Consider the following 15,378-nt stretch of genomic DNA (forward strand, 5'->3'; position numbering starts at 1 on the left):
TTGTGTTCATGTTAATGAAGTAGCATGAAACCCAGTGCAACAATGGAGCTCACTGATTTGTTTTTTTTGTAGTTTTTGGGACAATAACGGAGCGAAATACAGTATGGCGACAGAAACATCACCTGAGAGGGAACTGACTCATTCGTGGTTTCAGTCTAACCAGAGGATTTGCTGACATTAAAAAAAAGTAGCACCTCCCTTACCCTTTAAAGCCCCGTACAGCTTAAGTGATCTAGTGTTGTACAGTAGCAGAGACTTTGCAGCCTGAAGGATGATTTCCTGTGTGTGTCATTTTCTCGGTATCTCTTTCTGTCTGTCTGTTTATTTCATGCAGTCTGTCTCTGTTGGAGGAGTTGGACTGTAGTTGTAATGAATTGGAGTCGTTGCCTCCCACCATCGGGTACCTGCACAGCCTGAGGACCTTCGCTGCTGATGAGAACTTCCTCACAGACCTGCCCCGGGAGGTACGGACATCACTCAATCCCTCACTCACTCACTCACTCACTCACTCACTCACTCACTCACTCACTCACTCACCTTCTACCCCTTTATCCTCCACATGAGGGTCACGGAGGGTGCTGATGCCAATCCCAGCTGACTGAATTAGGTGTCCAATTTGCCTAATTCCCAGAACTAAAACCATTAATTTAGTATTTATTTTACTAAGCTAAAATAATTCCCTTACGTTTACATTTTTATCTTACTCTGAATTTTGTTTTCATTGTGACAATAGCATTTTTAAATGGCAATGTAACCAAATCTAAGTCACGCAGGAGTGAACAAATGGAAAAAATATGGAGTAATTTTTTTCACCCACAGTAATTTTCCCCTTGTGGGATTAATAAAGTCTTATCTTATCTTATCTTATCTAATAGCTGGTAGAAATAGGAAACAGCCAACCCAGTCTTTTCCCTGCACTGTAACCAGGTTGGATGGTTTATTTGCATGTTTCAGATTGGCAACTGCAAGAACGTGACAGTGATGTCGCTGCGCTCCAACAAACTGGAGTTTCTTCCTGATGAGATCGGACAGATGACCAAACTACGAGTCCTTAACCTCAGTGACAACAGGTACACACACACACACACACTTACACACTTACATACATGTTTGTGCAACCATTCTGCATAGGGCACTTCCTGTAAAGACAGCTTTATCCCAAACATTAACCATGACTAACCACAAGTCACCTTCAAAAAGCCCTTAACTTAACCAGTTACTCAGAAATGAGCTTTTGTCTTAAAGTCAGTGTTTCTGCTAGAGTTCATGCACACACACACCGCACATACACATAGGCAACACTTTCTCAATGGCTGTTTTAGCTCCGTAGCTGCTCTCATGGACTACAGTTACTATGGGAATGGATGGAATGTGTTGCCATAGTTACATGCTCTGCAGGCTGTACAGTGCGTGGGCAGAAGAAACATCTCTCTTTCCTTTCTCACCCCTCCCTCTCCCTCTCAGGTTAAAGAATCTACCATTTACCTTCACTAAGCTGAAGGACCTGGCAGCTTTGTGGCTTTCTGACAATCAGGTTTGTGTCCTTCTCCCTCCCACACCTTCACTGCACCTGCCCTCAAGGCAGCTGCACCAACACGCCACGCAATCCATATATTGATCAGAATACCGGACTCATTCTGTGGGTACACACTGCACTATGTGCTGCTACTTGTCCTCAGTGTTAATTCAAACTCAATCTATCCTGCAGTGGAATATAAGGAAAAGACTTTCAGAACCCTTATAACATCATGTCCTGAACTGTACGAGTGCTATTGTGTCATTTATTGCCTGATAGTTACTGGCACTGGGATTTGGTGCAGCTTGGATGTTGCTGTGATGCTTAATATTTCATAACATTGTCTGATTTACAATGAATTAGCATTTCTGCTCAATATGTAACGTCATCATTTCAACACTGGAGGTGATGTAAGCGCTCGACACACTTGATAAATGACTGATATCGTATAAATTCATGAATATTGCACGAGCATCCAGGACAGTTTATGGAAGGTCTAATGTATTCCATTTTACTTGCGCAACAAACATATACAAGGCAATGTTAGGATGAGTGTGGCTGCAATATGGCTAATCGAGTACTTGTTTGGTTCATAAAATGTCACAAAATGTTGAAAATTGTGTACCAAACCTGGAAATGATGATGTTCTTGAATGTCTTGTTTTGTCCACAAACTATAATGATTTAGTTTTAGTGATTTCTTTGTTACATGGAGAAAAGAAAGCAGAAAATATTCACATTTAAGAAGATGAAACATCAGGAAACTTGACGTTTAATTTAGTAATCAATTAATAATCGAGTAATTGTTGTAGCCCTAAAGATTAGTGGGTCACAAAATGTCAAAATAGTGCGAGAAACCAATATTTGTTCATTGTACTTGTTTTGTACTGATAACAATAACACTGTGCCAATACAGTTTCACTAAAATTATACTACATATCTCAGTTTATGGTGATTTTATTGTCTCCAAATACTCTTTTTTTTTTTTTTATTGAGAAATATGGCACATTTTGAAAAAAAAAAACATCACTGTATAGCACTGTAAGCCACAGTTGTGAAAACAGAGAAAAAATACTTATAATGTAATGTACATCACAAAGGAGCAGTAAAAGAACCATATTACTTTCTTGTTTTTTTTATATTCTTATTTTTCTGATAAAGAATTTTATCTATATGGCATGCACTGCATATCATCTCCCAATTGATTTTGGAAAATTGAAAACTGTCATTTTTCTGCACCTGATCAACTTAAAAATATTCACTCCTTTTTTTAAGTTTCGATGAACGTTGTCTTGAGAATATTACTAAATAACAATGTTTCTGTGTCCATGTTTGCAGTCCAAGGCTCTGATCCCTCTGCAGACAGAAGCCCACCCAGAAACCAAACAGAAGGTTCTGACCAACTACATGTTTCCTCAGCAACCACGACATGACGAGGGTACAAACTGTGTGCTACTGTGTCTCATAGTGAAAGGACATTTTGAAACTGAATGTTTTATATTTAGACTGGATATGTTTTCAAGTCTGTTGTGTTGTGTGTCTTTGTGGTTCTCAAACCTTTTATAACAAGTACCACCGGAGAAAGTACTGAGCTCTCAAAGTAACACCATTATCACCGTTAAACGTTAAAATACAGTGGTGTGAATAGGTTAATTTGCTCTGTCATCATCGTCCTCTTCCTCACATATACTTCACACACTGGTATAGTGAAATTAGATCAAGAGATAAGGTATACTTTAATTTAATTTAATTTAATTTAATTTAATTTAATTTAATTTAATTTAATTTAATTTAATTTAATTTAATTTAATTTAATTTAAGATTTTACGCACTCTGGTCAAAATTCCTCAGCTCCACTGCGTTCACATACCCTCGTATATACAGTAGAATACCATCATAAAGTACCATCAGAGGAAGCTTGGGTACCACTGGTTGTCCTCTTCCTATGGGTTCACGTTTAACGTGGAAGAAACTATACAATACACCAAACAATAAAACCAACATGTGATACAGCAATATATGCATACAATTCAGGAAAATTACTAAATTATATAGAAAGGAAATATAGTAAGTAAATATGTGTGCGTGTGTGTGTGCAGATTACCAGTCGGACAGTGACAGCTTTAATCCTACTCTGTGGGAGGAGCAGAGACAGCAGAGGATGACTGTGGCCTTTGACTTTGAGGACAAGAAAGAAGAGGAGGACAACTCTGGGAAGGTCAAGGTCAGCTTTGTCTGTCTCTCTCTCTCTCGCTCTCTCTTTCTCCCTCTGTCTCTCTCTCTCTTTCTGTCTTCCTCCCTCTCTCTCCCTTTCTCTCTTTCTGTCTGTCTCTGTCTATAAAACAGTGTTATGACCTGGGGTTGCTCCAGTTGTTCATGTAAAGGTTCAGCGACATTATTATGTGCCCAAAAAACCTGGTCAGCTGACGACCTTAATAAACTGAATGACCAGGTTATTCAGACATATTACAAGATAACAATGCCGGGATTCATTTGGCTCAAATGGAGGAAGGTGCAGGAAACATTCATTTTCACACATGAATTGGCCACCACAGATTCCAGACCTTCACTTTTTGATTGAGAATTCTTGGGTGCTGTGCTGGAGAAAACTAAATTCTCCTGTCATAAATGCAAGACTTTTATTATTATTTTGGGCTATTTGTTAATGTTTCTGTTCATGTTTTACATAAATGACTTTGGGGCACCTCTATTTCTTAGACTGAACCACAGTCTGTCATAGTCTTAAAAAGTCGTAAAATTGTTTTTAATTGGGCAACTCATTTTTTATTACTTTTATTTAAACAGATTGGTCACGGATATCGTTTACAACAAATAGCTGGGAAATATAGTAGCATGAAAGTACAGAACGCATAAATTAAAATTAATTTCATTCATTTCATTATAAACTACACTTGCACACAGACAACCTGGACTCCAAAGCTTTAATCTCGTGCATTAACACATTTCCATCTCTATCTGCAGGTGGAGATAAACCTGAAGCGCTACCCAACACCCTACCCCGAGGACCTGAAGAACATGGTCAAGTCGGTGCAAAGCCTTGTGGGGAAAAGCGTACACGCCGGGCACCAGCACCACCACCAGCATCAGCAACAGCACCAGCATCAGCATCAGCATCAACATCAACATCAGCATCAGCATCAGCATCCGCACCAGCACCAGCTGAGCACAGGCACTGCCACGTCAGCAGGAACCAACATGGAACACTCGCACCTCAGCAAAGAACAGTATGAGCCGCCATGGCCGCTACCGCCTAAAGAGGTAGGAAACACAAACACACGTGCACATGAATCTACGCTTTTTAACCTCTGTTGTCGTAAGTAAGGTGTGTTCTTACAGTATGTGCTGCAGGTAAAGGACAGGGAGCACAGGTTATCTGACATACTTTTTTATTTCTTTTGTCTATTCAGCTGATGTGTGACTCTGCGTACATTTGCCAGGTGACAGACAGAGAGATGCAGGACTTCTCTCAGTCTCAGCTCATGGATCAGGGATCAATGCATAACTCTGGCATCGACATTCCCAAGAGGAAAGATAAAGAGGATTTGACCGAGAGCTCAGAGGTTTGTTACAGAGTGTTCTGCACACTAACAGAGGATTGCACTGGAGCAAGGGAGGACTGCAGCTATTCTTGTTGGGACTCTGCATTGGCTTCCATTTATTTGGACAGTTTAACCAAAACCTTATCCTCTAGGTCAAATCTTTACTTGCTTTACTTTAGTTGTTCATTTGAATCTGAGTCAAGAAATATCTTAATTCTTTTCTTTGTTACGTGACACTTGGTCCTGTTAGCGTAACTGTTAGCAAAGATGGCGGACTCTTTACATTCTGGTAATGCGGTCCGTCCCCCCCGAAATTTGCGTTGCAGTTTCAAGGCTCGGACCATGTGTCGGAAAGTGTCACTGGTGGGCACATAACAAAAAAAGAATGAAGATATTCCTCGGCTTTTCAAAAAATCTTCCCCTGGTCTAGTAATGCAAAGCTAGTCGGTGAAGTACTCCTTTAACTTAATTGATTTGAGTGTTACCAGAGTGTCAAAGTGGCTTTTGGTTTTCTCAACATTTTCACTGTCACTGTCATTTCAAGTGCATGAGCTGAACTACTGGTCCTCATAAGGGTCAGTGTTTATACCAGAGAAGGTAAAAGTGCACACACATGTGTGTTATCAGAGTTAAGATCACACTGCTGTACTGTTTACGAATCATAGTTGAATAAATCATGCTTCGCACACATCATAAAGCCTATAGAAGGTGATTTCCTATTGGCTCACTGTCCGTCTGTCTGTGTGTCTTTGAGCAGGACTCGATGGGCGGCTCCCCCAACGACATCCGTATCTCTGACATGAGGCCCACCCTGGTGGAACCACCCATGTACAAACCTAAAGTGGTTCTGCTGGGAAAAGACAAGAAAGGTATGAATGCTGTACTTTGAACGCACCGCTGCATAGAGACAAACACACACGCATACACAAATGCATGTGGTGTATTGTAAAGCACCGTGGGGCATGTTGTAAAAATGTCCATTAATTAGTCATCATGGCACGCAGCTTATTCCACCACATACGGTAAGAGAGGGAGGGAACACCACAGACGACCACATGGGAATCTTCTTTTTAGAGTGTGAGGTGTGCAGCTTTCTTGCTAGCTTGACGTCTTGCTAGCTTGACGTCTTGCTAGCTTGACGTCTTTTTTTTGTTGGAAAAACGCCAAAGTTTGATCTGAGGCAAACATTACAAACCTGTTTAATCTATTTTAAATAGGTTTATGACTTCAGCACTATAAGAGAATAATTCTCTCTCTTTAAAAAAATAGCAGGTCATGTCGTGTTTCAGTGCAGTAGAGTCAGGCTTTGTTTTGTTGTTGAGATGCTATTTAACCACAAAATCACAATATGTCAGTCAGCCACTGACACTTGTAAGTGTAGGTGTAGGTTCTTGTTGAGGCAGAGTGGTAGGTCAAAGTGTAAAGAATTCAGTTCAATAGTTCCCAGCCATAAATGATACGATACAACAGTATAATAAATAAATAAAAGACTGCATTCATAACCATGACACGGCAACGTTACAACACTCCTACAAACTGTGGGTGAAGCAGCTCAGGGCATGGTCACAAGGAAACAAGCATCAACCCTTGACACTGGACATTTAACAGCCTGATAACAGAAGGAATAAAAGAGTTTGAGTCATGGTTTGTTGTCCTCAGGGTTACGATATTGTCCGCCTGAAGCAAATTCACTGGAAAGAATATGGTCAGGTTGACTGATGGTACTTTCTGCTTTCCGTACCAACTGTGAACTCAAGTCGTTCAACTAATAGTCTTAGAGCAGACTTTGACGATGCTGTTCAACTGTTTATCAAAAGAAAAAAAAGAAAAAAAGTGAAAAGTCTCAATAAAACAATGATAAAAGCGTGTTGTCCATGCGTGGACAATATCCAGATATTTTTAAGTCTCCACAAGTTGGACTTTCTCACCCTGTGTGACACATGGTGTCACATGTCATATTCTTGAAGGGATGTTCCATTTTTTAGTACCAGATTTTAACCACCCCTTTTACTGGAGGATATAACAAGACTTTTTTCCTTTTGTTACATTTTTTTTTGTTTGTTTTGTTTTGTTTTAAATGTTTTTATTTTTTTCATATAAAAAATCAAGGTCCATGAAGGTTCCAAATATGGTACATTATTTTACAACATTATTTTAGAACATTATAGAACCATTTTTCCCAATCCTGGTCCTTGGGGACACCTGACGACAAGTTGATTGATTTAATCAACTTACCATCATTACATTTTGAGAAGACCGACCTCTATGATCGTACTTTTGCCTTCTGGAACTGCACTGAAGTTTGGAGTGTTGCAGGATCTCCGCGGATTTGTCAAATTTCATGATGCCGCTTTCTGCCTCTCTGGTGATTGGCTGGATGTTTCTAAGATCTTGTGGTAACGCACAGTAAAGCGGTTTTGGATGTCTTTGGAAGTTACCAAAATAGTTTGTTGCTAAAGGTTTTAAAAATGAGAATTGGGATTGGGCCTAATACACCAAGATTGCTATAGAGCAAGCAAGGCCCCCATGTGACTGTAAGAAAGAAGATGTGAGGGGAAAAAAATTAAATCCAGAGGGAGGTACAGAAAGATATCAGTCAGACATGACATGGGCTCTTTAGCAATTGTAAGAGGGCCATCTGACAGAAGAGGATGTGACATTTTAACTGAACAGCCGTGTCTGTATCTGTCTCTCTCTGTCTTTCTTTGTCCCTCTGCCTCCAGAATCTACAGATGAGGAGATGGATAAGCTCCACTGTCTGAACCACAGTGGATCCTCCGCCACCTACTCAGACTACTCCCCCTCACAAGGCTCCTCGGGCTCCTCCAACCCGCCTGCCAACACGCACTCGCACTCACACACGCACTCACACACGCACTCTCACGCACACCCACACCCTCCTGCCCTGCCGACCCCCAGCAAGGACCAGGCCCCACAGACACACTGGACCAACAGGTGCACACACAGACACACACAGACATGCCTGCTCCATCCTCAATGTCATCCCTGTCACTCCGACTATCCATCATCGTTTGCTCTTTTTCAATCATCCCACCATCTCCTCCATCTATCATTCATTGCATCCATCTATCCAATCATTCCATCCTTTCTCCTCTACCATATTTCTGCGTCTCCCTCGTCTTCCTCTGCTCATTCCGTCAAGGTCAAAGCCCCCTCTTTAGGATGCTGAAGATGTCTGTACACCTTCTCTCCTTCCCTTGATCATAGCTTCACGAATGTGAAAAATGGTGTGTTTAAAACAGAAAAGTTGCAACTGTAAATGACAACAAACGTCTCAGCATTGATTCCAGAAATGTTCAAAACTATAATAACAGCACTTGTTTTTCCTTATCTTACACCTTATTATATGTTGTATCTTGTTATATGATGATGATTTTTTTTGGGTGCAGAATACTATATTATATATAGTAAGTATATAAGTATATAGAGCTGAAAATGAATCTGGTCGAAGAACGACAGCTGTCTGTACGTCAACATGTCTTTATCAACCAACATACGCTGCCATGACAATGATGCTGAGGCGAGATCATTATCATCCAATTTGTCTGTCTGCCTCTAATTTTCATTGTGGGTGCATTAACGTCCTCTTAGGAATAATCTGACACATTTTGACATCCCGGCATGGCTGGAAATCTTTTATTCATGCACTGTAGCAACTTTCGACTCGAATACCAACCTTGACTACAGAGGCATGAGACAGATTTGTACCGCAAACAATCTTGTAGTAGATTGGATCAGCTAATTGTAGCTTTGTTGAACTCACAGCTTGTGAATATTAACATTCCGTGTAAACCTGGACTCTAATTAACTTAAAAGCCGTGTCTTTCTTTTCACTCTCCTCGACAGAAGCACATATCAAGGTTGAAAGCTTGATAATGTCATGTGCGGAGCCACAAGATAATGCACAGATCACAATCTGTGAACTTGTTACTTTGTCTGTGTTCCTGTGAAACTTGGTACATGAAAACAGCGAGCAGCAGCAGTGAGGGAGGGTGAGGGCATTAATACTTAATGTTCAAAGTGGTTCGGGAAAACATTAATTACTACAAACGTGGTTGTTGGCCAACTCTTATGTTTCAGAGAGAGGAAGAGAGAGTGTTGCCGTTTCCAGTTCCCACTGGCACAGATTAGATATACAGGACACAATAACATCATGCGTTATAATTCACTTGATAGTTAATATTATCCAGTGTAATTAGTGTTTACTATTGTCATCCTCATTGTAGACTGGCTCAGTCGTTCCCTAAGCCCATTGACTCCAAGCCCCTGCTATCCCAGAGAGAAACCCCTCCATCAGGAACCCTGCAGCAGCGCGGCGATCGACGCCCGCTCAGCGAGCCGTTTGACTGGTCCGAGGCTCCTCACTACGACAACACGGGTTTCGATGCCGAGGAGTCTCCCCTGGACCCTCCGACATCTACAAGTCAGGGGAACCCTCCGCTGGGCTCCAAGCCTCGCAGCCAGTCGACTCACGGACGCCGCCCACTCCTCAGGCAAGAGCGAATCGTAGGAGTACCTCTGGAGCTGGACACCCAGACACTCCCCTACCACGGGAACCAACGCTCCACCCCTGACAATGACCCGCAGTCCAACGCACCGCCACAGAATCCCTGGCAGAACTGGACCAGAACTCCCAGCCCACTGGAGGACAGAACTGCTTTTCCCTCTAAGCTGGACATGACGCCCAGCTCCAGCCCCAACCCTGACCGCAAGGATATGGACCCAAGGTAAGTGAAAGGTCACGTGACCTCTGGAGTCTACAGGTCTTTAGGTCAAACAACTATCTGCATTGTGCAGTCTGTTTATTTATCTGTAATGAAGAATTTCTACCTTTGTCTAGTTTTATTCTAAACATTCATAACTGTTTTCTGTCAATTTGTGGATTCTGTGAACATGATTTTAAACAATTTCGAGCACTGAACATTTCACCTCGCTCTGGATTAAGGGATTATTGGTTTGTGTAAGCTTTTTCCAGCTTTGTTTTTAATTAATTATTGATTATAATTATCTTCAGGTAAATTGGTATTTAAACAAAAGACATGCTCATTAAAAAATGATATATTCTGGACTCATTTCAAAGAGTATAAATAATGTAGTTGAAAAATGTCAGCTCACCTCCATTTATTATGTAATGGCACACTAATTTACCTGTTTTGTTAGTATAACTAACACGGATCAAATCTTTCATTTCTTTGCCCATGTTTTTAAGGCGTGAACAAGGAGCAGGGCCGTTGCCAGGCAGCTGGACGTACCATGACAATCAGGGGGATCAGAACAGGAAGGACCAGCTCACTGTCAGTGGGGGCAACAAGGTGACAGTGGTCATGAGCAAGAGCTCCGACCGCCTTTCCCCCATGATGAAAGAGACGAGATCCAGGTTTAAGAAGTCACAGAGCATTGATGAGATTGACATCGGCTCCTATAAGGTCTACAGGTAGGTTTACTTCTGTTATTATTTTTCTTTACAATGAGATAAATCCACTATTTGCCAAAGTTAAAGCTACTCAAGCCCATTCTCTCGCACTTCTCCTCGTAGTATCCCCATGGACAGCTACAGCTCCATCGAGCAGCAGACCAGTTTGGACCGGCAGGATCTGCCAGGGTCTATGGAGCAGACCAACATGGCTCGATCACAGTCCGCCCCCATGTTAGACGATGAGATGGGCTTCCCAGGACACGGCAACCAGAACCAGTCAGGACAGAACCAAAAACCCGCCATCCCACACAAAGCTTACCACTTTGACCAGAACTACAATCCCCAGGTCAGTGGCTACACACTCAGTCACTCCTTTATAAACTCTTTAATGTATCGCTTTTAGTTTTGTTTTTGTACACAAAAGATAAAGAAACAAAATAAATAAGAATATCTTAAAGTAAAAAAACAAAAAACATCAATGTTTTTGGTCGCTAACCGTCAAATCAAAGCTTCAGAGATACAGTCAAAACACTACAAGGAAAAAAAAAACTTTTTACTGTTGTATTGGTGGTCTGATTTTCTGTCTGTTCTTCTTTTCTACTTCATTCCCTCATCTTTTGGAATTTGAAATAAAGTGTCAGAGTTTTTCTCCACATGTGACGTGTGATGAGGAGAATCTCTGCGTTTGTGTTTTCCCAAATTAACGACTAAAACCCTGTTTCAACATGACCATTGTCAATAACACACATGTCCAGTAACAAGTTCCTTGTGACGCACCATTACTTGTATTAAACCACAACAATGTTGCATTCCCCGTTAACCATTCTCACCGATCAGGTGACCATGGACCGCCGGGTCCCTCCGCCCTTCCCCAACACACCCGATTATGTCAACCACGCGTCGAAGGCCTTGGAGTACATCAATCAGCCCGGGAAGACATTACCGAAAGAGTTGGTGAGCCCTCGCTATCGTGCATATCCTCCGCTGGAGATGTTTTCTTTCCCCCAAGCGCCAATCAACCAGGATGGTCAGCAGCAGCAGCCAATCCCGACGCAACGCTCCAGGCCCGGGTTTCTGAGGAGAGCAGATTCACTGGTGAGCTCCACTGAACTCGCCTTGTTCCGCAGAGTCCATGAGGCCCAGCAGGAGGCGCTGCAAGAGGCCCAGTACAGACAGCAGGTAGGAGGTGGTCTACATTGTCTGCCATGAATTTGGTGAATTTGCAGATTACGAGTGTTTCCCTTCTCCTCAGGCGGATCCGCCTCTTTATGGCCGAGCCCTCGCCTACTCCACCGCCATGGAGCACGCCGCTCTCACCAACATGGCCGACAGCCAGAGCCAGATGCTGCACAACAAGAGGAACGGTCGCTATGACGACGACTACACCAACTACCAGGAACAGAAGAAGCCCATGACCGGCTATCCAACCAAGAGCCTGACTCAGCGACGCCCCCTGTCTGCCAGGAGCTACAGCACTGAGACCTATGGAGCATCTCAGGTAGACGGACTTCCTGTCTCTTTCACTGCATCTGTAAATATCATCTACTTGGGTTAAACTTTTTTCTGTTACTATTAGTTGTCTTGTCAATGTCTCAGGAAATAAATGTCCATTAGAATGTTCTCAAATGTCTTTTTTCACCCAACAAAGAGTAAAAAAAATAAATAAAACAAACAACACAGCTATTAGACAAAACTTAATTTGTTATAGATCAGTGTATACTTTCATCTCCACTAATTACCTGAGCCCAGGTCTTTAAAGCAGCAGGTTCAGTGTTTGCCTGCTGCTAAAAAGCTTGGCATGCACGCTTTGCTTTTGTCACATTACAGATCACAAGGCAATCCCACGTACAGTACATAAATAATCTCTTCAGGGTGTAGTGAGTTGGCCCAAAGTTAGACTTTCCCAAAATAGCCTCAGGGAGTCACATACTGATGAGATCAGCACAGCGATTCATCTGAAACAAGAGAGAGAAGCGGCGAAGAGCAGGGAAGTAACTGCTGAGCATTTATGACTGCAGTCTTATTCTTACTGTATTTCTATAGAAGTTAAAAACCAAAGATGAAGGGTTAAAATTGTCCTTTTGGTTTAACCCCATCTTCCCCCATAATTGTCCTGTATGTGGTTCTGGTGGGTTGACATGCTGGAGGTCTGGTTCAAGGATGGTAAAGTCATTTGTATAGTTTGCCCATGTTGGTCCAAACTGTATAAATGGGCGTTTGGAAGGCAATTTGTATAAAATTTTGATTAATTGTTCAGCTCTAGTTAATACTACAGACTGATTAGACATGTGTCACACCTTGATGAAGACAGACTTGATGTGCATTGGGCTGTTTTTTGCCTTTATCCTGGAGAAATGAATGTCAAATATCAGTTTTATCTCCCAGAACTTCTGAGATTGTGTTGTGTTGGTGTCATTTTACCTGCTAAAAACCACCTCTTAGATCCTCCTTCGCAAAGAAATGTACATTAATGTCAAAATATTTGTAGGAGCCATATATTCATTTGTATTTTCTTGGTTCATTATTCCTGAACAGGTGTTGTTAACAGGTGTTAACAGGTGTAGTAACGTCGCAACAGAGTGTGGATGGTACGCAAATAAATGCAATTTGAGTTGAAGTATAATTGTAGTATTTGTATTGTATTATATAGTATTTTGGCATCAGTCTCTCCGAGTTACACGTCTGAACAATTTAGCAATTAGCAATCGGTAAAATGGGACTTGGTCACTACAATATTGACTTATCCAATGTTTTTGTTCATGAAACAATACGTGTTTACTGCGTACGATCATTTTACCCTTTTTAAGTTGTAACAACAACAACACATGTGAGCAAAGGGTTGGCCCTCTAAAACGAATATTAAATACAGAACAGGTTTCAGGGTTTATAATCATCTTTCTACGTTTATATTATTGTGTTCACCGGGTCTTGAGATAATGATCTGCCTCTTTAGTTGCTAAATGATCCACTAAAAAACCAAACCGTCACAGGCTGTTAATCCAAAATCTATGAACTGAACAGTGAACTACTCCAGTGTCTCCAGTCACACGTGCATATTGTATTACCTTATAGCCCATGAAAGTCTGTTTACGCTCTTGTGTTTTCAGGCCCGTCCGGTGTCAGCTCGTCCCACCATGGCCGCCCTGCTGGAGAAGATGCCTCCTGACTACACCCTGGCAACCTGCCCCGAGAAATCACCCGACGACACCATCAAAGTCAGACCTGTCGTACCGCAGAAACCTGAAGATATCACGTCCAAGATGCCTGCCGACTGGAGGCAACAGCTACTCAGGCACATAGAGGCTAAACGACTGGACAGGGTAAGTCTGGGCAGTGTAGGCTCACCGAGAAGGACACACACACACACACACACACACGCACACACAGAGCATTCAGAAGCCCCTCTTGTCTGTATCCGTGTAAGTCTGTGTTGTAAGGTTGATCAGATATGTGTTCCGGCTGCATGTGTCCTCTTCACATTGTTGCTCTTGTCAGCCTGACCTACTGAACACCTGCTCTACACTCACTACTGTGCTGAGGACATCACATGTCACACACTCACACACAAGGGGATATAGAGAGAGCTACAGAGTTGTTTTTATTTTTATTTTTATTTTTATTTTTAAGTCATTTTTAGTTTAATTTTGCTGCATGATTATGCATTCACTATTACACACTACAGAAGAAGACAGAGAGGAATAAGGAAAAATGACTTCATAATTCAAGTTGATTGAGGTTTCATTTTTTTAGTTCTTTGGCTTTGTTTTTAGTGTTTTGATATTTTACTGCTCAACACCTTCAAAGTTAATTCAACCCTTAGAACACAGAGCGTTCAGGCTGCTATGTTAAACATATACAGAGTCTTTTATTCAGTGTAACCTGTATATACTGTAAATCTAATGAATTTTCACTAACTATATAAACACACCTAAGCGAAAAGTACTTAAAAAATCAGATTTGAATTTGTAAATTTGGAAATAAGTCACAAAAATTTAAAACATTTGTCCATTTTGTAACTTCTCCACAATTATCGTTACTCTTGTTTGTTTGTTTGTTTGTTTTACATATACTATGTAAAATGAATCAGAACTTTTACTCGACATAAGAACAAGACAAGATAAGATAAACACACATGCGAGGATGGCCATATAAGGCAGGGGTGGGGGAAGTTTTTGACTTTTAAAATTTGACAGATGGGCCGGGCCAAGGCCAGATGCATACATATGCATCGGTAATGTAACCGAGCATCTGGGGGTCGCCCAAATTGTTCGTAAAATGAATAACAGAGCATCGATACGGGACGAGACGTGAGTTAGCTGCTTCAGGTAGCCACCGCTTCCCACTCACACTTTTATTAGCAGCGTAAAACAAGAACAGTGGAAGTCCGCCAACTAGATAAGATGAGAGAACAATCTGTTACAGAAATAACAGCGTGTATCCCGGGCTCCTCCAAATCAAGTCACTGTACGAATACAGCTAATGCGCCACCTGGTGGAACGCCTGGTGTTACAGGTCGAGGTCAAATGAATGCAGTCATAATTATGATATGACTTGATTTGTGCAATTAAAAAGAAAAGTTTGCCCACCCCTCATATAAGGAGTATAAGGAGTATTATTCCCGTAGCATTAGTTCAGGATGAGGATATTTTGCAGGGCAGCTGATGCATCAACACTGATCACGGTAGATCTAAAAACAGTTCAATATTTTGAGCATTCACTTTCTTGCCAGTTTTAGATGAGACAGTTGATGGCACTGATCTCTGTGTGTTTAACTTAGCGTAACTCGGAAAAAATAAAAAAATCGACCGTGAGCACCTTTAAATTTCACTAATTGACGTAGACGCCACATTTCTCGCGAGGCTTAAT

The 15,378-nt window shown here is 41.6% G+C and overlaps 1 protein-coding gene across 5 annotated transcripts in view; it reads left to right on the forward strand.

The window, feature by feature from the left end:
• lrrc7 (leucine rich repeat containing 7) overlaps positions 1-15,378 on the forward strand; it is a 72,568-nt gene that overhangs the window by 41,622 nt on the left and 15,568 nt on the right. For 3 of the 5 annotated variants that reach the window (XM_044043582.1, XM_044043584.1, XM_044043585.1), the window contains 15 exons: positions 335-464; positions 955-1,070; positions 1,465-1,534; positions 2,854-2,953; positions 3,615-3,739; positions 4,498-4,794; positions 4,944-5,096; positions 5,833-5,944; positions 7,799-8,030; positions 9,323-9,823; positions 10,306-10,530; positions 10,633-10,858; positions 11,350-11,691; positions 11,765-12,010; positions 13,620-13,832. In XM_044043582.1, the coding sequence (XP_043899517.1) occupies positions 335-464; positions 955-1,070; positions 1,465-1,534; positions 2,854-2,953; positions 3,615-3,739; positions 4,498-4,794; positions 4,944-5,096; positions 5,833-5,944; positions 7,799-8,030; positions 9,323-9,823; positions 10,306-10,530; positions 10,633-10,858; positions 11,350-11,691; positions 11,765-12,010; positions 13,620-13,832 (3,088 nt within the window). The remainder of the gene's footprint in view (positions 1-334; positions 465-954; positions 1,071-1,464; positions 1,535-2,853; positions 2,954-3,614; positions 3,740-4,497; positions 4,795-4,943; positions 5,097-5,832; positions 5,945-7,798; positions 8,031-9,322; positions 9,824-10,305; positions 10,531-10,632; positions 10,859-11,349; positions 11,692-11,764; positions 12,011-13,619; positions 13,833-15,378) is intronic. The other 2 variants (XM_044043581.1, XM_044043586.1) reach the window with 2 other exon arrangements.

This window comes from Solea senegalensis, linkage group LG14 (genome assembly GCF_019176455.1).
Source record: "Solea senegalensis isolate Sse05_10M linkage group LG14, IFAPA_SoseM_1, whole genome shotgun sequence".
NCBI lineage: Eukaryota > Metazoa > Chordata > Actinopteri > Pleuronectiformes > Soleidae > Solea > Solea senegalensis.